Below are 20,600 nucleotides of genomic sequence, written 5' to 3'. Positions count from 1 at the left end.
CAAAGTGTGAAGGATTTCCTCGCCGAATCATTGGAACATCAGTAAACCGAGCACTCGTCTGACCTAAATTTTTCTTGTTAGGGGAATCGCAGGTTGGAGATTGAAAAATCGGCTTCAGTTGTAAGTTTTGTCGATGCCGGTTTCACACTGATGCTCAGCAGAAAGTCGTGTATCTCAATCATGTTTGATTCCTCATTTCCCCACGCTGACAAGCTTTCTCAGCAGCCGCTATAACCGACACACGGCCTCTCGGTGTTGTGGACGGGATGTTCTTCTCTGTTGCAGCTGCATTTTGTTTTTATGCTATAGAGAAGAAATAATAATCCTGTTCCGTGGGCTATATTTGAATCCACGATCCCTTCAGCACCGCTATTTTATACAGAATGATAACCTTGCTCTCTTCTCTGCTATTTAGGTGGTGTACAAGAACAATGACTTCAAGCTGGAGCTGTCACGCCTGGCTATCGAGCGCGACCCTAAAATCACCCTGAACGGTGACCTGGTGTTCCGCTGCGAGGACGTGGCGGCCCTGGACCCCGTTACTTTCGAGACCCCCGAGTCTTACATCTCCCTGCCCAAGTGGAACACCAAGAAGACGGGCTCTATCTCCTTTGACTTCCGCACCACGGAGCCCAGCGGCCTCCTGCTGTTCAGCCACGGCCGCCCTCAGAGTCCCAAAGAGCAAAAGCCCGGCAGGGAGCTGAAGACTGATTACTTTGCCATGGAGCTGCTGGACGGGTATTTGTACCTGCTGATCGATATGGGCTCGGGAAAAACAAAGCTGAAGGCCAGCAACAAGAAGGTCAATGATGGTGAATGGTGCCATGTGGATTTCCAGAGGGAAGGGAGGAAAGGTGAGGACCGCTTTAAACTTGTGCTATGTTCAGACTGGCAACAAGAATTTGTGTTGCGAGATGGTTTTATAGCCAGTTCAGTTATTCTTAGTTTCATATCGGGTTCATGTCAAGCTGATGTCTGTTACATAACTTTACCCCTGGTACATGATTAGAAAATTCTTAAATTGACCTGTATGAACAAAGTTTCTCAAGAAAATATATTGTATGTATTTGTGACTGCGGCTGTGATGCTATGGTAGCATTAGATCACTGAGGATAAAAAGATCCACAGTCATCTTGTATCATAGCGAGTCTGTGCTCCTTTGTACAGCACGTCAGCAAAAATATCCGTGTCCCTGACATGCATTGGCTGTTATTTGCAGCTTTAAATTTTCTTTTCGAAGGTAAGGATCTGTGGATAGCTCTACAGTGTTTTACAAAACAAGGCTGCTGTCTCTCACCACTTTCTACTTTCTACTCTCTACATTTGACACATTATCACATTTGCAGATGATTCTCTGATTCCAAGTCTTCCTGAGGGGAAAGAGCAACATCATGGGCCTGTGGTTGATGATTTTGTCTCTTGGTGTGATGAGTCCCTTTTCCAATTGAATGTTTTCTCCAAAACTTAAAGACATTATAATCAGCTGTAGAAAGATTCCTCCTAGCCCTGTACTAACCAGCATCAGAGGTGCTGACATTGAGCTGATGGACAGATAAAAATACATGGGTATTGTACTTGACAACAAATTGTGTTTTGAGTCTCATGTTGTTTCCACAGAGACTTTGAAGACTCTCTTTTATAGGAGTTTTATTGAATCAGTTCTAATGTTCTGCATTGTTGCTTGTTGTGGTAATTTGACCAACAAAAGTGGCTTCATCAAAGTGGCGAGTAAGATTTCAGGGAGGAGTCAAGCCCAGCTTGCGGACCTTTTATAAGAGGCAGCTGGTAATAAAGGCTCCCTTCCTTCCTGAGTGCCAGTTTGAACTGTCACCCTCAGGTAGTCAGTTTAGGGTGCTTGTTGTGAGGAATCAAGAGATATATGTTTTCCTTTGCTCCTGCTGCTATTCAGTTGTTAAATGGCAGATACTGTGGTATTTTACTGTTGTCTGGAGGTCGCTTATTTGCACAGACCTTTGCACTCTGACCTTGAAGAATGAACTCTCACATATCACTCTGGCCATCATGTCATACTGTCCGTCGATGCCCATAAGTGTTGTGGTGCTACATGTGTCTTTGTACGTCCCGGCTGCCAATCAGTCCCCCCCCCCTAAGGTACAATAACAATACTTTAAACTTTGAAAACCACAGATATGCTTGTGGACTACACACATACTTATTCTTCATCTATTAACACTTAAGTTGTATGTTGTAGCTTCTGTAAGCAGCAGACTGGAAAGGTTGACAGATTTATCAGTCACAGAAAAGCAGACTGATATGACGCAGTCTGAAACTATCAAGCTCTCCATGCTAGTCCAAGAATGCCCAAACCTAAAGCTAAGCTAACAAGTTACACATATTACTAATGATACATCTAGTGGTATTTGTTAAGGTAAGTTTATTTGTCATACCTGTGTTTTTTGTTCCAATCCTTCCGTCTGCATTTGGGCACAACAGGAGCATCATGCTTGAGCGCGTGGCGTCTGATGAATGATCTGTAGGTGGGCGAGCACCTTGGACATTATATCTCACCCTAATGGCATCTTATAATGAGGAAGGGGTGTGAACGAGTGTCTGTGTGTGTGCACGCATGCATGTGATCTCGCTGCTGCTCCCGCTGTAATTGGCTTTTAATAGAAAATTAAGACGGAGTCGTTAATCACAGAAGGAGAGAGGGCCTTTTGTTTCACCCACTCCCCGCTGCATTCTGCTTCCCTTCTCCTCCATTTAGCCTATTACAGACACATTAGACACACACACACACACACACACACACACACACACACACACACACACACACACACACTCTCACACACTTCACTGTCATCTTTTCTCCCTGCCTTTTGTTTGTCTGTTCTATGTCCCTAAATTATCCACTTACTGCCCCTCTCACCCATCCAGTCACTTACTTGCCCACTCACTCACCCACTTGGCCTCCCACCCAATCACCCACCTATCCAGACCACACATCTTCAATCATTTGTGTCTTTGAGTCATTAAAACACACCTTTACTCACTAAATACAAGCTACATGGAGGACACACACACACACACACACACACATAAAGTTAGACCAATACATCCACTATGTCATCTTTGTGTTTCTGTCTTTTAGGATCTATCTCAGTTAACAGCCGCAGCATGCCCTTCAGCTCCCCAGAGGGCAGTGAAATCCTGGACCTGGACAGTGACATGTACCTGGGCGGGCTGCCTGAGTCTAAGTCGGACCTGGTCCTGCCGCCAGAAGTTTGGACGGCGCTACTAAACTACGGCTACGTAGGCTGCGTCCGCGATCTCTTCATCGACGGCAAGAGCCGCGACGTCCGCCGCCTGGCCGAGATCCAGAGCGCTCTAGGCGTCAGCAGCTTCTGCACCCGCGAGCTGCAGAAGCGTTGCAGCAGTGCTCCCTGTGGCAACGGAGGTCTGTGCAAGGAGGGCTGGAACCGCTACATTTGTGACTGCATCGGCACCGGATACCTGGGTACCAACTGTGAGATAGGTGAGGAGGGCGATGGTGAAGGGATCAAGACTTTGTTTGCAATAATACACGATTCAGAATAGAAGTGTCACAATACACACAAATTGACACATACATTTCTCATAATCAAGGCATCAGTAGTACACGACAGTATTGAAGTGTGCGAAGGGAATCACAGATGACCCCAACATGAAAGTTGCTAAATCGTAAATGTCTTCTCACCATCCAATAAACCAGAGTAAGAAAACAAGTGTAGAATAAGCATTTCAACACATTTGGCAGTGTACTGCCTTGTATTTGACACAGCCAAGCAGCTGCTGTATAGTAGGAGCAAGAGCTCCACAGGGAGCTCTGTGTGAACCAAATGCCACCCGAGGCTGGGTGGCATTAGGGCTCACTGACTGGGAGAGGAGGGGTGGGCGGGGTTGGGGGATCGAGGCTGAAGCTCCCAGTGGCTGGCAGCAGCGGCGTGGCGGCGCAGCCAGGCCTACGGCTGCCATCTGTGCCAGTCACGCAAACCCAGGTGGCGCGTACGCCACAGTGATGCAAGGTGAGGCTAGTCGAACAGCACCACGCACGTCTGATTCATCCCAATTAGCTGCAGACGCCTCACTTCATGGTTTGTCTTTGCACGTCCCCGGGGGTGAGTGAGCCATGACAGTATGGGATTTTGAGGGACAAGGAGGGTAATGAGGGAAGGAGAGATTGGATTCAAATCAGGACAGTGGAGGTAGAGGATGGAATGTCTTTATTTTGAAGGGTGATATTTCAACAGTTTTGTCTTCGGGTGCTCAGATGACAGGTGTGTTTTCAGTGATGCTCCTCTGCCATCTAGTGGAGCTGCATGTTACTGCAGCAGAGAGCACTTCTCTAATAACCAGACACATTTTGCTCTACGTGTGCATAGTGACCAGAGTGTAAGGACAATCAATGATATTGACTAGGGGAAGAAAACCAAGAGGATAATACATGATTCCTCCAGACCACATGAAATTAAAAACATAGGCGTTTTGAGCAGGGTTGTGGTGATCATGAATACTCTTTGTGAGATTTGGATTGTTTTGATTGACTGATGTTACCTTTTCATCGCATTTTTTAGGGAAATTAGGTCTTTTTCATAGAAGGTGAAGTGTGTTGGTCGAGTGTGTGTGAAGTACAATATTACTGCTCGGACCAGTTTGCCCACCCACAGCAGGTATTTTATTGCATCTTTTAGCATCATGTTTATGCACACTCTAAATCCTAAATGTGTGAAGTACCTCTGTGACGGTGACTCATGTCCATCACGGTGACACATATTGACCCACACTACAAAATAAGAGCAGTCCTCAGGGATCTGTCACTCTCCACAGCAGTTTATTTATGGCGTGGCTGATTTTCAAGCGCGTAAGCACGGTCTCACCGAGGGTGAATAAGGATGTTTTTGACATTTTTCTAAGCTTGATAAGTGTGATTTTGGAGTTGTTATAAACATTTTCTTGTTTCCTATAATGAGTGTTTTCACTTTGTGCTTTGGGTGGTGGATGTGTCATCTGATGAAAATGTAACAGGCATGTAAGAAGTCCTGAGCATAATCTGCACACTTGCAAACATTAGCTTGACACAAGTGAAGACATAATTACATGTATTAGGGAAATTACAAGGATTACGAGAACACAAACAGATAAAACGAAAGGCCTGGAGGTGCAGTCTACATGCTGTCACCCAACTTAGAAACCCTCTTACATGCCTGAAGAGTTCAGCGGTGATTGATTATTATTATATTATCTCTATCGGTATGATACGTTGTCAGTTCTCAGACACACATGGCTTTGATCATCATTCTGAGTGAATGTTGATGTCCCCTTGATATTATGTTTTTTTTTTATTTTTTGAAGTATATTTTTTGGGCTTTTGTGCCTTTATTGGACAGGATAGTAGAGAGAGACAGGGAATGGGGAGGCAGAGAGAGGGGGAATGACATGCAGTAAAGGGCCGTCCGATGCGGGATTCGAACCGGGGCCGACTGCAGCGAGGACTGTAGCCTCTACATATGTGCCACCCACTGCACCACTCGACACCCCCCCTTTGATATTATGTTGTAGATGTGACATCCGAATGCTCTTATTTTGACAAACAGAGGATCTTCTATTCTGATATCTTTCTTATATTCTGATTATATTTTCAAATTACATTTTTTTTTAAAGGCAAAGACAGAAAAATGAAAATGTGTATGTATTCTAAGACACATGACCATACCTTTGTTTGGTTGATATAGTCCACGAGGTCTAAATGCAAGAACTAGATCTGCAGTGCAGGCTTTTTTTTTTTCATTGTCATTCAGATCAACATTGAATTTGACAAATGCTTTCACTTACGCCGTTGATACTGGGCTGTCGTATCCAGTCGATCTCCCTGCCTCCGTCTGGGCTTATCTGAGTCTCTACCCCTCTGTAGGCCGTGTTATGAGTTACCCACTTTGTCACACTCCTGTCCTCCACTTCACCCCCAATCCAGAGGCGACGGTGCTGAGTTATGACGGCAGCATGTACCTGAAGATCATCATGCCGGTCACCATGCACACGGAGGCCGAGGACGTGGCGCTGCGGTTCGTGTCCCAGCGGGCGTACGGCCTGCTCATGGCCACCACCTCCAAGGAGTCAGCGGACACCCTGCGACTGGAGCTGGACGGAGGGCGAGTCAAGCTCACCGTGAACCTCGGTAGGCCACCGTGATTCATCGTAGACGTCCCTGCTAACCTTTCCCCCAGCATCCCCCTCTCTCCTCATCTTCATGCTGTCTTTTTAGCATCGTATACAGCTGAACTGAAAGGAATGGTTTGGCATTTTGAGTTCAACCCCATTATTTTTTCCATCATCAGATGGGTGGGAAAAGCTTCTAAATTTGGCCCTCAGTTACATCAGATGTATTTTGTATCATAGAGTACACTTTATTTCATTTATCGGGCGCAGTTGGCAGAGCTGTAAACTGACAAGCTAACTTACACCCATCGTTACCCATGGGTTTACTTGAGGGATGCTAACTGTGCCTAAAGTCTATTTATTTGAGGAAACTGAGGTGCAAATACAGAAACTTCTCCTCCACAAATTGATAAAGTGCTTGCTGCAGGAAGATAAGACCAAAAAATGTTAAGTAAAATGTAAAGGCATCCCCAGTACAGTTATCTCGCCCACTGAGGAGAGCCACCCTGCAGTCATTTCTCTTACATATTCTTAGACTCTTCATTCATTGTCTTCCTTTTTTTTTTTGTTCCCTGTGAAGCCCCACAGCACCTCCTCCCGTTAAAAAGCTCCATCTGTAACAGTATCCCCCGCCCGGCCCTGAATCTTACCCCACTAACCTGTCTCTAGAAGCTTCAAGGTGGCCTCGCTCCTGTCTCGCTCTTCCTCATGGTTCAGCTTTATTCCCCCTTTTTTTTTTCCAGAGTTAGCTGAGGGGCTGGTCGGCTCCACTTCTGCCCAGCGGCGGTGCTAAAAGAAGATATGAATCCTCATCATACGTAATTGCAGATGAGGTCAAAGAAGGAGTGGATGTAAAGAGGTCTGAAGGGCAATCTTAGTGCTGAGAAGGTCAGAGAAGAGATTGTAGAGTAAGGCTTGTAAGATGGATGGTTTCATACAGAGAGCAAATGCATTCTCTCTAATAAAAGGCTGCATGAGTGCAGACCTTTTGACTTATTAAAATTTCACTGCAATGAATATTAGCGCTCTGGGGAAGATGGGTATGACCTTCCAGCTCCAGCTCTGGATACATTAAGTCCTGATCCATTGAAGGAACAGACTTTCAGCTGTGAACCAGGAGGAGTATGACAGAGGTGCGACCTGGAATATGGGAGTTTAAGCCACCGTAGAGACAGGAAGTGGGCGGTGGGATAAACAAAGGTGGCCATTCCTCTTTCTGTCTCTCTCTCTCTCTCTCTCTCCCTTCTATCGCCTTCTCTCTCTCTCTCTCTTCCTCTTCTTCTTCTGTCACTCATAAACACCCCACCGGGCCAAGATGGAACTTTTCATCCCTTCAATGGCCTGTATGTCTGCGGCCCTCGGATCAAACAGTCAGAGAGACCGGCTCACAGCTGTAGTTTGTACACAGAGCCACAGATTCACCTGTTAGCGATCCCCCAACCACACACTCGCAGCGAATCCATAAAGAGTGAGTCCAAAAATCAATTTATATAAAAGTTCAATTTCTCTGTTTTAAATTGGGATTAAATGACACCTCAAAAAAAGGCAGACTGTTGACTGCCACCACAGCGCCACTCAGGATTTTCATAGTTAATTTACAAGGAAATTAATTACTGCTAAAGTGAAATGCATCATTAGGGAATCCTCGATATCTGTTAAGGCTTTAGTGCTTGTTAAAGATCATTAAAATCCTGCTAATTAATCTCGAAGAAAGGCTTTAATTGGACACATTTAGCCCCAATGATATTTATAAGTGATGGATAATGATCATAACCTGTTCAATGTGCAGTGTGTCAGCTGAAGCTAAGGCAGCCACCGGCAGCTTTAACACCATCAGACTTTCTTTTGACTGATTATCAGTATTAAAAAAAACATTCACATCATGCAGGAACCAGTTTTACATAAACGAAAAAAAAAAGACTGTACAAACGTGTTTCAGAAAACATCACTGCGCACCAACAACCAGCATGCGTGGCCTGTAAAGACATTTCAATGGAACAGTGTCTGTGTCCCCCCAGTGTCCCCCCCCCTCCTTTCTCACATCTCTACAGAGTGATGCCGGTCCCTGGCTGTTTGTGTCCACTATTCTGTAGCGGTTGACAGCTCGAGACCACAACCCAACCACACTGCCACATGCACATGTCGTTTGCAGCCACTAGATGGGGCAGAATAGTAATGAATTCATTTTAAGATATGTGATTCTAGTGGTGGTTGGGTGGGTGGGGGGGGGGGGTGTAACAATTTGATACTTCAGTGATCCAGTTCATGATTTACTTTCTTGCTCTAGGACACTAAACCAGAGCGGATATTTACTGACACACTGAGTCTTCCAGTTAAAGAACAAAACTTTTTAACCAACTCTGATATTACAGATAGATATTACACACCGGGGTCTTGTTTCTTGTGGTTCGTGTGCACCAGGCGTGAGGTGGCTGGGATGTGCAGATCACCCTTTCTTGTCTTTTACACTGTTGGGTTTCTCATGCCCGAAGTGCTGCAGAAGGCAAATGCTTCTCAAATTGTCTTTGCACGCCCACGTCAACGGGGCTGAAGTTAAATGTGCAAGACCTGCTCTCAAAAGTGTATTTGTACACAGTGTGAACCTAATGGCTCTGACTGCAATCCCATTGAAGAAAGCAAACACCCGAAGATATTTAGGCCGTCTAATTGAGGACAAAAAAAAAAAAACACTACATTTTGTGAGGTTGAAATTATTTGGCTCTATCTGACTTGTTTAACAATATGTTCATGATATTTGAATAATTGCATGCTTTATATAGTGGTATTATGATTATGTATAAAAAAAAACAAAACTAAAAAAGCCATTCGATATACTGTGCACTGTATTGAAAAAGATGCAAAGTGCATGTGCTATGTTAAATGTTTGATGTTCAATATTTCAGTCCTGCACTCCTTCCAGATAGAACCTTATAATTCCAAGAAAACAATTCGCATTTTGATATCGGCTCTGAAATCACACGCACTGTTATTATATGTGTGTATGTTAACAGTAGAGCATTTTGCATAGTTTATTTTCATAGACATGATGAAAGTAGAGGTGTCATCATGCTGACCTGCTGTGTAGATCCACTGGTGTAAGTCTTGCCTTCTGGTGCGCTTTGGGGGGTGTCGGGTGGAAGGAGGTGGAATGGATGATGGGACTGACGGAGGAAAAGGGTGATCCTGACTCAGAGCCTGTCCCCGGATGGTGGCCCCAGAGCATTGCTTGGTTGTCTGCAGAATGTACCTTGAAGGATGTAAAATGTCTTTTTTTCTCTTTATCCTTTCTTCTCTTTCTCTCTCTCTTTCTTTCTTTCTTTCTTTTTTTTTTCTTTCTTTCTGTCTCTTTCTTTTTTTTTTTTTTTTTTTTTTTTTTTTTGTCTCTTTTTTTTTTTTTTTTTTTTTTTTTTTTTTTGGACTCACCATTTCGCTCTCTCTCCCGCCAGATTGTATCAGGATAGACTGTAGCCTCAGTAAGTGGTTCTATCCATTTTTCTGACTAAAATGTATCTGTCTATCTCATCTTTATCCTGTGCAGTGGCCCTTTTCTGCTCTCTCCTGACCTCAGGATGAGTGACACCTCTCTCTCTGCTCTTCCATATTTTCTTCCCATAAACATCGGTTTATAGCACACCTTTCTCTCATTGCCACTTTTCATTCTGCCTCATTTGTACGTCCGTCCCAATCTTTTTGTTCAATAATTAATCTCAGCTGTATTTTTCTCCTTCCCATAAGTTCTGTCACTTTAATTTCCCCTTTTCTGTCAGAGATTTAATTAATGTTTCACTTGCATAATCATAAGGATTTTTCATCCTGCAGTCCTCTTCACTTGCCCACCACATTCAGCCATGAAATTATTTCACTCGCTCTCCCCTGAATATTACCCATTCTATTCATTTTCCTGTCGACTGCCCCCCCCCCCCCAAAAAAAAAAAAAAAAAAAAAAAAACTCATTCAGAAAAGGGCAACTTGACACTCCCCTGTTGGATGTTCCTATTTTCTATTATGCGGCGCTGAGTCTCGGCTCCACTTGGCTGCACACACAGGTGTTGCTTGTTTTCTCTATGTGGGACAAACTGTAGATTTGGCCCCCAGAAAGCTAATTGCTTATCCTCTGAGAGATGGCAGCACCTGGTGTGTACTTGTTTTCGGAGAAAGCTAATGTTTTTCTGCCCCATGCTGACAGAATGGTAGCAAACTGTTATTTCTATCATGGCCACTGACAATTGAGCAACTAGCCCACAGGTAAGTGCAGCCAGCCACGGTGACGGAAACAAATGGAGAAAACCTCATGTTTGCCATGGTGCTTGTGTGTCTGTGAGTTTTTATTATATTTTTGTGTGTGTGTAAAAAGGTGGGGACTTGACTTTGATCGACCTCTAACACCAGCTGAGGAGATAGAAACTATTAGTGCTTTTGCATTTGTCCTTCTACCCTCAAACAAAAAAGCGGTTTAATATGTTTAGAGAATGCAGCTGAATATTTATTGAATTGTCAGTAATAACATGAGTCAGAAAGATGAGGTTTAGATAAGAATCAGAGTTTATATTTGTCATTAAAGGTAGAGTAAGCAGTGCTGAGGCCTGTACTATGAAGCAAGTTCAACATACCCTGGTAGAGAGGAGAGAAGAGAGGAAAAGTATTGCATGACTTTGATGAGTCAGTCTGACTGAAATGTTCATTTATAATCATGGAAATATTTAACAGTGTGTGGATCATTGTTCTGATCAAAGACATCAGAGGTTTAGTTTTTATTTCCAGTTCTGGTCACAGACTCTCCTCATGTTATTCTGAGCTGCAGTGAGGAAGAACACTGTCAGGAATCCTGTTGAAATTAAAGAGTCTTTGTCCAATTAAAATGGAGCTATAATAGTTATTATGTAGTTAATTAGTCTGATTAACTTTCCTCGTCTAATTAACTTTGTCAGAAGCTCTGCTTAAAACCAGAGTGGACACTTGCAAGGTCTGATACAATAAAACAATTTGTCAGATTTTTTAAAAGTTTAAAATAAAAATCGAATTCTCATTATTATTTATCACTTAATTGTAATTGTTTTGTTCCCGTCAGCATCCTGTAGGAAAGATGACTCGATTTTTCCAGTGATCTTTTTGGTCAGTAGTTTGGCAGGTTTTGATCTGATCCTCTGAAGTTAACCTGTGCCTGAGCAGGTTAGGAGTTCAGCCTAAGTTACCATGGTGATTTACCCCGGTAACAAGTGAAACACTGTTGTAGGAGTGAAAACCCAGAGCTAAACCTGACATTTCCTCCATAACCTCAAATCCTGCTTCGTAGTACAGGCCTCAGGAGAATGACTGGTGATATTTGAACCTATTTTTCAGCACACACAGAACAGAGCTGAATTTGATATAAAAAAATAAAAAAAAGTGTATTGAATTAAAATCACTTACTCTACCTTTAAGTTAAACTTTGCAAAATGTCAAAGTCTTTTTGTGTTGTTGTGATGGTTAAAGTTAGGAAATCAGTGCAGTCAGTGGAAGGGACTTCTGTAGAGTCATACAAACGCGCCCGTATGTGAACTTTGCTCACATTCTGTGACTCCACTATATGCGCGTCGTATCTGTGCTCTTAAAACACACTTGAGCACTGTTTGTGTTGGACTTCGTGGAGTGCAATCCAAAAACTTCAAAAGCCTCCACCAGGCGTGGAAGTGGCCTCGGTGTATGACGAATTACACCACTTATTATGTGTGCAGCCACTGGCATGACACACATTCAAATAATGTTCAGAGGATGTCCGTTCAGCAGTTTGACCACTAGATGTCGCCCAAGCACTGGGAATGTTGTGTGATTTCTCTGCAGCAGGGAGGAGATGGAGAGTGAAGCTGTTTTGCCTTTTTATCCCAGAACAGGGCTCTGAACCATTTCTGTTTGGATTCTGCATTATTGTAAAATTATCTTAAATGGTGGTTGAGGCCATGACAGATTTGTATGTTCTACTGTGACAAATATTTATCTTGTCAGAGAACGTCATCAGTTCTTGCAGTTTTTCATAAATTCCACATGCTGCCCGGCTTTCTGGCACTAAAATGGAAAGACCACTTTAGCCATTGTTTTTTTTTTTTTTTAATTCAGCTGTTGTGTTTCAATATTTATGTGGTTATTCGCCGGTGCTGCTCGAGCAATAATCTGTCACAGGCTTGAAACACAGGGTTTCAGCACTTTTTTTCTTTTTTTTTGTGCAAACAACATTTTATTTAACCTTTATATTTCATGGTTGACTGAGCACCCTTGTCCAGCACTGCCCCTACTTCACGGCCACTCAGTCACACACACACACACACACACACACAACAGTGTATAAAAGACCGCCACAATAGTGCGTTGAGTATATAAAGGCAAGAGGGAGGGGAGAGCGAACCAGGCAGAGCCACAGACAACAATTTATTCAATACCATGACATCTCCCGGTCGATTCTCCCTCCAGAGCCTTACAGTAACTAAAGCCGCGAATTCAAGTAAGAAAATCAGAGTAACAAAGTCTCTCCACTGGCTGGGCCATGCAAATAGGTTTTCTTGCTCACATTCACTTAAGCTTTCGTGGCAAACAGAATATAACCATAGCAGGGTAAGCAGCACTATTGATGTTAGTCATACATATATACTGCACACAGACACACACAGACACACACACACACACACACACACACACACGGCCTCTGAGGAATAAAATATAAAATACTATCTATCCTTGATCTCTACAGTAGAGGGCACATCAGGATTTAGTGTCTTGAGCTTCTAGATATGAGCCAATATGAAAACAAGGTAACTACTGCAGTATCTCCAGGGTAATTATTCTGGCTCCAGCTCATTAAAGCTGCATAAAAAATACCATGTATTCGATTGAATGCTATTCCCATTTACTGTTATAGATCCCTTGTTACTTTACAGCACAGTAATCCCACCGTAACTACATCACATCACTGCATCATAATTTGTGCAAAGAGCTTGCAAATGCAAACCAAAAGCACAATGGCAACAGTAAGATTCATAATAATTGACATTTTCATTAACATTAAAATATTGCATATTTTAATGTTAACCCCAGTAACAGTAAGATTCATAATAATCAGAGGATCAATTTGGTTGCATTTTTGAGACGCTAATGGAGCAAGTTCTTCCGAATCATTAGTAAACCACTCAAATAGCATTAACATGCAGTATTGATTCTCCGTTAGTCTTTCTCCGTTTGCGGTGTTACCACTGCTAAAACTGCCGTTTGTCAGCTATTGACCCTCTCGACCTTTTTATTTCTGAAACTTTGGAGTGCTCTAAGAGGCTCAGGAAGTGAAGGATCAGCCTTGTGTTTTCATTGCACCGTATTGTGACCCTGCCCTCCCTCCATAATACGACTAGATGTGGTAGCGGAGCAGATCCTTAAAGCCCTCAGCTCCGGTAAGGTCAGGATGTCAGGGTGATGATATCTGTTTGGAAAGTGGCCTTTCAGCAGCCAACAACACCTACTCTTAGCGATAGATTGGATGAGATTTGGCGTGACATATGGCAAAGCATGTGGGGCGCAAGTACTCCATCTGCTAATGTCATACCCTTTGGCCTATCCACCTAAAGCAGTCACTCCAGAGCAGACTGAGACACACAGTGTGACTGTGTGTCCCAAAATACAGCGTATTGGAATCTTTGGCAGAGGAATCACTATAGATGAGCTTATGTCAAATGGCAGTATTAGGCTTTCTTGGCTCAATTGTTGAGTTTTTATTGGCTCAAATAACACAATCGTGATCCCATTGCCATCCAGGAATTGAACAAGACAAAGCAAGTGGACTAAGGTGGGTAGAGGGAGCGCCTTTTTTCAAGGTTCGTCGGAGGGGAGTCTCTCAGTCTCTTTTAAAAACCCCCTGATCTAGATCATTTTTGTCACCCGGTAGTAACAGGTCGACAAGACAGCGCATCTGCTTTGTGTTGATCAGTCGCCAGCATTTTACCGCACTACCGGTTAGGCTTGGTTTTAGTTTGCTTGTGCATGGCAACCAAGACGCTCGGTTGAGGTTAGGGAAAGATTCTGCTTCTGGTTAATAAAAAGTTGAAGATTGACTGCTAGTCTGTGACAGGATGGGACCTCTGGTCTCCTGTTTGAAAGTCTAATGCTTGTCTATCCACCACCCTGACAGGCACAGGACTTGGCACTGGATGTAAATTGTGAGGTGCCAGCTCGTCCAGTATGAATCTAAATCCCAGCGTTACCGGGCTGCACAGGAAATTATAAGATATTCCTGCAGTGAAAGCATGGTACCGGGCCAAGAAGGCTAGAAAGTAGCAAGTGTTAAAGGCACTCAAAACCTCTTTTCTCAACCATTATTTTTATTATGAGCAGTAAGGTTTGGACGTATCATTATTTACACCTCCTTGCGTCTTAATTTACTCCCTGTGTTTGCATACATTACCGGCAGCTTTCAGAGGCTTTAAGATGGAAATTATTGTAGTCTCAGAGCTCTATACTTTTCAACAAAGGTGGAGAGCACTTATGATCTTTAAAATATTATTATATCTCAGCCAGCAAACAGTTACCTGTGTGATAAAGGGTTTCCTGTCTGTTGCTATCAAACATTACAAGCAAATACTTGCATTAGAACAAAATATGGTGTTGTAAATTTAGGGAAATGCAGATAATATTTTAATCTGTGTTTTTACCAGCAGAGCTCTCGTGCAGCATATGCAAAGTACTCTTTTCCTATTCATGTCACAATCTTATTTTTGTGGGCTTCAAAAGGTAAACAGGCTCTTTCTAGTGGAGATGCACCAGATGTACGCTGTAGTGATGTGCATGTTGAGAAAAGTGCTCTCTTAACTTTTATTTTCCAGTTTATTCTGCGTTAGTGAAAAATCCATCTCTGTAGAGAGTGAGTCAGACAAACAGGACGGCGCCTAAAGCTAATGAGGTGAGGTGAGTGATAACGGTGTTTTGACAATAGAGCCGCCTTCAGCCTTTGTTCCACTTTGTCTTTTTTCGTAAATTGGCTTAACCCATTTGCACACTAATATTTTATACAGAATAATAACAGCCGAAATTGATCTAATCTGCCATTAATGTTAGTGATTGGACAGTTTTTGTGTGTTCAGGTAATTTGTTTTGATATTCATTCACTGATATGAATTTCCTTTAATCACTGACGCTGGAGAGGATGGAATTCAGATGAAATTCTTCACCAGTGTGCATGCTAAAGGTGTTACAGCTTCCACATTTCATCGACGCATATCTGTGGACACACAGTAAGACACAATGTCAAACTGAAGGTAAGCCTTTTCCAGGCTTGAGTAAAGCATAATGGTAGCAATCTGCACTATGTTCTCAAACCAATATTATTTTTTAGAACTTGCTCTGCCTGCCAGAATGCCTGAAAACATGGGAAAATGTTTCAGTGCCATTAAATTGTTACTAGCACTGCACTAGACCCTTAAAAAGTAACTTAACACCCCCTGAAAATCCTGTTTTAGCTGAGGTCCACTGGTTTAACTACTGACCTCGGGGCTAAATAAACCCAAAACCTGAACTTCAGACCCAGTTTTCCATTTTTTTCACTTTTTATGAAAGAAAACCATGTTAAACAAAATATTAATCACAGCAGATAATTATTTACAGAGTTGCACCTGTAACCACATCCAACAGAGATGTCACAGTGTCCACAGTGCACCTTCATCGTTGAGGTAAGGAACCTCGATTCCTGGGGGCGTTCAGACTTTTTGACCCCACTCTCAACATTACACTGTGATGATTTTTCATTGGACTGCAGTTTAGCTAGTTTGAGTTTCTGACGGCCTTTTGAGTCATGGCAGCTACTTCCAAACAAACAACTTTGCCACCACTGGTTGAGTGAAACATGTTGTGGATGCTAGAGATTTCTTCTCCTGCAGGTGCCTTACATGGCTCTTAGTACTTTATGTAAAGGATGGAATACTATGGCAGAAGGATGTTTTATATATGGTTATATTTTCCAGTGGTGTGAGATAGCTAGCGCTGTTAACCTTGCTCATGTGAGTAAAAACCAAAACCTGCGGTATCAAATTAATTGCAAGAGGTAAACCGAGATAGGGAAATCAATCCATTTGGAAGCATGCACAAAATCATATTGATTTTCACTTGGTAGTAACTAAATACCTCACTATATTTTTCCAGTGACCTACTCCCTATCCTATAATTGAGTAATTTTCCAGCTAAATGAGTTTTGGTCTGCATTTTTGGCTTTTTATTCAACAATAGCACAGTGATGACTAATAGTGCCAAGAGATGAGTAAATTTCCATCCATTGCTGTCACAGAAATGTGCACCCCCACAAACACAGATGCACATGGACGCACACATGCCATCACAGATGCATGTATCACTTGATACATATTGTGGGCAGAGAAATGAATCTGAGATTTCACCCGCACGCACACACACACTCAAAATATGTCACCTTCCTCAGTCTTAGCTGCTTCCACCCCGGCTGTCAGGCGTCACACTCCTCACAGTGTTTTTTCACTGTCATGAGACTGAAATGCAGCAGGGTTCGTGCAGCCCTGTAACCATTTCCACTGCAGACGCAGTACACGTGTTGAGAGACGGCAGGTATCATGGCCATTTTAAATTTGAATGGATTGTTTGTTCAGGCTGTGTATTGTATTGAATTGGGCTCTTATCTCTCATCCCAGCTCTCTCTGACTTGTCTCAGAGCAGATGGCTCTCTTACTTTCTCAGTGAATCACAAATATTGGATTCGAATGAGTTTTCCATCACTCACTTAAATCATGAGTCATCACGTACTGTCTCAGCCAATAGATGTCAAAGATGGATCTGCAGTAGGCACTAGGTGCTGTCCTCAGCACACACAACATCCTACAGTTTGCAAAGTTTAAGCATGTAACAGAGTTAGACTGTATAAAATTTATTTTGGAGATGCTTGGATTTGGATTTGATTTTTAAAGGCAATTTAATGCTCCGATGGAGGATGGCCCTTTTTATTTAATGTTCATTTTATCCTCCAAAACTCCAGGCCAAATGTGATGCAATGAGCCAATAAGAGGAGTGTATTATTAACATAATGCCTTGGATCTGTGCACCCTCAGAGACAGGAACGCCATTTGATATAAATAGATTCATGTTAAAAGCAATCATCTAGTTCAGCGATGGACAACAGCAATTAATTGCACATTTCCCAGCAGTTAACAAGTTTAAATATAATTAACAGTTGTCTCTGTGGTACTAGGATACTGCTAAGCATGACTGAAGAAATATATAGCCAGTAAACACCTTGGATATATGCAGCCCTGCCGGCAGTTGCCTGGAAGTAGCGTGCTGTCACACACAAATCATCTTTAAAAGGCAGGGGGGAAAAAACATACACATAAATATGTGCTCCATGGATGCAAAATCATTTAATTTCCGCACATTTTATCATATTTTGCTCTTTGCATGTTTTAATGGAAATGAACCAAATGCCTCTTAAAATGTTAAACAGAAGTGACCTAATAAAGAAGTGCTTTGAAGCCTATATGAACTTCAAAGGAATATGTAATCAGAGCATTTTCCTAACCACAGCTGGAATGCAATGTGCAAGAGGGTGTTTGTGTGGGAACACCCCATGCGTGGTAAATTTTATATGTACACATGTCTGCTAATGTTTACATTATAATGTACTGTGACCTCCAGCTCTGTCAATATGCATTGTTTTAAAGGTCCCATATTGTATAAGATGAGATTTCCATGTGTTCTTCAGTTATAAAGCAGGTCTAGCTTCTATATTGATACTGTGAAAGTATCAAAGCGCTCAGGCCACAGAGAAATGCACACAGCCTGTATTCAGACACTGAGCCTTAAAACCAGTCTTCAGGACTTCTGTAACTTTGTGATGGCACAACAAAACATACACTGCTCTCAGCCAAGCCCCGCCCACCTGGACCCACCATCCAACACTTGCAGGATTTGGCTTCTCTGAGGCCCTGTTCAGACCTGGTATTAACGTCCATCTCAGGTGATCTGATCACAAGTAGACAGCTCTAAATTCACTGAGGACACGTATGAGATCCGATCACTCAGACCACATTCAGAGGCGGCCCCGGCCATATGTTTCCACACTCTTTCAGCAGTGTGAACGCAAATGTACCTGGGCCACATTGAAGGACTGCCTACTCTATTGAGGTCCTTTGACACAGTCTGATTAGTCCCAACACAGTTTCATCATGAAACAAAAGTATTTTACTATTTCAAATGGATAAAACCTTATTTCTGTATAGAGCTGTGCACAGGGCATTGACTCGCTCATCCGCTCCGTGCCCATGTCTCTCTCTCTCTCTCTCTCTCTCTCTCTCTCTCTCTCTCTCTCTCTCTCTCTCTCTCTCTCTTTCTCTCTCTCTCTCTCTCTCACACACACACACACACACACACACACACACACACACACACACACCCACTCACTCACTCACTCACTCACTCACATACAGTACACACAAGCACATTGACAACAAACTCGATTGGCTAAAACAACAACCCATATGTATTTAATTTAATATGAAGCGGGGAAGTGAGATCCGATCACAAATGGTCACTGGAGACGCATTTTAAAGCCAGCTGTCAACTGACGTACTCAGAGCTGACCACTTGTGAACGGATCACTGAAGATGCATGTTTATACCAGGTCTGAACAGGTCCTAAGTGTTTTCCTTAAATCTCCTATATTTGTATTCACTTTGCCTGCTTTCACTTTGGAAGCAGTCACTGATCTGTTGTTACTAGAGCTCCAGAGAGAAGCCTGAGGGAGGAGATGTAAAACTACATTGAGATGGTTTTTGGTTCTTAAAACCACAAATAGATCTTTGTATGGATCAACACTTCAGATAAAACACAGGAGAAGTGTAAATAATAAATATGGGACTTTTAATGTGACATTAGAAGTTTCTGTCAACTGAAGCCAGCACACATAGCCAAGGCAGGTAGCAAAGTTCAAGTACAAATACAAGAATATGTAATTGGTAGATGTCAGATGTATTACTTTGTATGACTCTGAAAACAATAACTCTGGGCATAAGGCCTTGGCTAAGAAATATTGAAACCCTTTTGGTATATCTTCACTTCCTACCAACAGTTTTAGAATATTAATCAAGGTTTATTCAGCACTCTTAAAAAAATTGCATGACTTACGTTTCTGACCATTCAAGCCCACGAGTAAAGGCAGGGCTGGGTATCAGACTTTGATATTTTTATGGATTGACCAAACTGGTTATCAAGGATTGAAAAAATGCCTTTGTTTGACACCAAATGTCAATATCTAAGGATTAAATGAGTAAATCTCATTAGCCTGTTACCTCCTTCCTGTTGTTAGACTCCAGTTCGTTTAGCCTGGCTCGCAAATTAGTTGGTAACTAGCTTTGGGTCCAGGTCGCTCTGCTGAGGGATAATGAGGCGCTGAAGTTGTGTTTGGAATAACTTTATTCCCCTCCTGGCAGCGAACACAATTTTGGCCTTTCAGTACTTTTCTACCACAATCCTAAACTTATCTAGAGACTTTTTACTGACTACCTGTAGCATGTAGTTTTACTGCTGCTGCAATAGCAACAGCACTCACAGATGCTTTCTCACACACACGAGAGAGAGATCTTCCTACCACTAACCACTCGGTGATTACATCAAACTCACTGGTTACCCACAAGGCCCCTGCCCTTAAAGCGGAAAGCTGCGCCGGTAACAAGCGTCAGTGAGCCAATAAGTATGCAGCATGCTTGGACCAGGATCTAATAATGCTTTATAATTTATTTACACAAATGTGTTTGAGTGTGTAAAGAGACCGATCTTAAAAATAGAATTGAATTTGTACTGTGATTTTCATTTGGCTAAAATGGACTTGATGAGATTGGTATCAAAAAAAGGGTCAATAAGTGAAGTGAAGGTATCTGTATTTGTACCGATATCAAAAATACCTTGTCCTATATAAGGGCGTATGCTTCGGTCAGAACTTCGAACTTCGGTCAGAAATTTATTCCAAAATCGACATTAGTAACCCAGTGTTGACTGATCGTTTCCTGTAGAATGACAGAGAAACACAAGACCTTTGTCGTCTGCTTGTAGACGTCTAGATATCTTGTTTATTGATTTGCGCTATATTGAATTTATTGTATTCATTTAAATATATTTCATATAAAGGATGCAGTTTAATTTAATGTTTTTTTTTTTTTTTGTTGCTGAGAGAAGAGAGACAATCAGCCAAAACATTCCCCCATTCCACCTAGCTGCACAAATGATCCGAAGAGCTGTTATTGCCAAGTTTTCACAAATGAAAGGGCAATACTCCAGCTGAAGGACATGCTGGGAAGGTGATGAACCATGGTTGTATGAAAACAACTGACCTTACAAAGCTTAGTCTTGTATCATTTAATTCACTATTTTAAAGGCATTGCTATATTCCGATTCAGTGTTCAACAGCCTAGAAATTTCAG

General features: G+C 42.4%; 1 protein-coding gene across 1 annotated transcript in view; it reads left to right on the top strand.

Annotated features, from left to right (window-relative positions):
• Positions 1 to 20,600, top strand: part of nrxn2 (neurexin 2) — a 630,539-nt gene that overhangs the window by 256,947 nt on the left and 352,992 nt on the right. The window contains exons 8-11 of the mRNA XM_022752210.1: positions 416 to 854; positions 3,113 to 3,496; positions 5,972 to 6,175; positions 9,603 to 9,629. Of these exons, the coding sequence (XP_022607931.1) occupies positions 416 to 854; positions 3,113 to 3,496; positions 5,972 to 6,175; positions 9,603 to 9,629 (1,054 nt within the window). The remainder of the gene's footprint in view (positions 1 to 415; positions 855 to 3,112; positions 3,497 to 5,971; positions 6,176 to 9,602; positions 9,630 to 20,600) is intronic.

This window comes from Seriola dumerili, unplaced genomic scaffold (assembly GCF_002260705.1).
Source record: "Seriola dumerili isolate Sdu_G_001 unplaced genomic scaffold, Sdu_1.0 BDQW01000167.1, whole genome shotgun sequence".
Classification (NCBI taxonomy): Eukaryota; Metazoa; Chordata; class Actinopteri; order Carangiformes; family Carangidae; genus Seriola; species Seriola dumerili.
The sequence above is the reverse complement of the archived record's forward strand: the minus strand, read 5'-3'. Positions and strand labels throughout refer to the sequence as shown.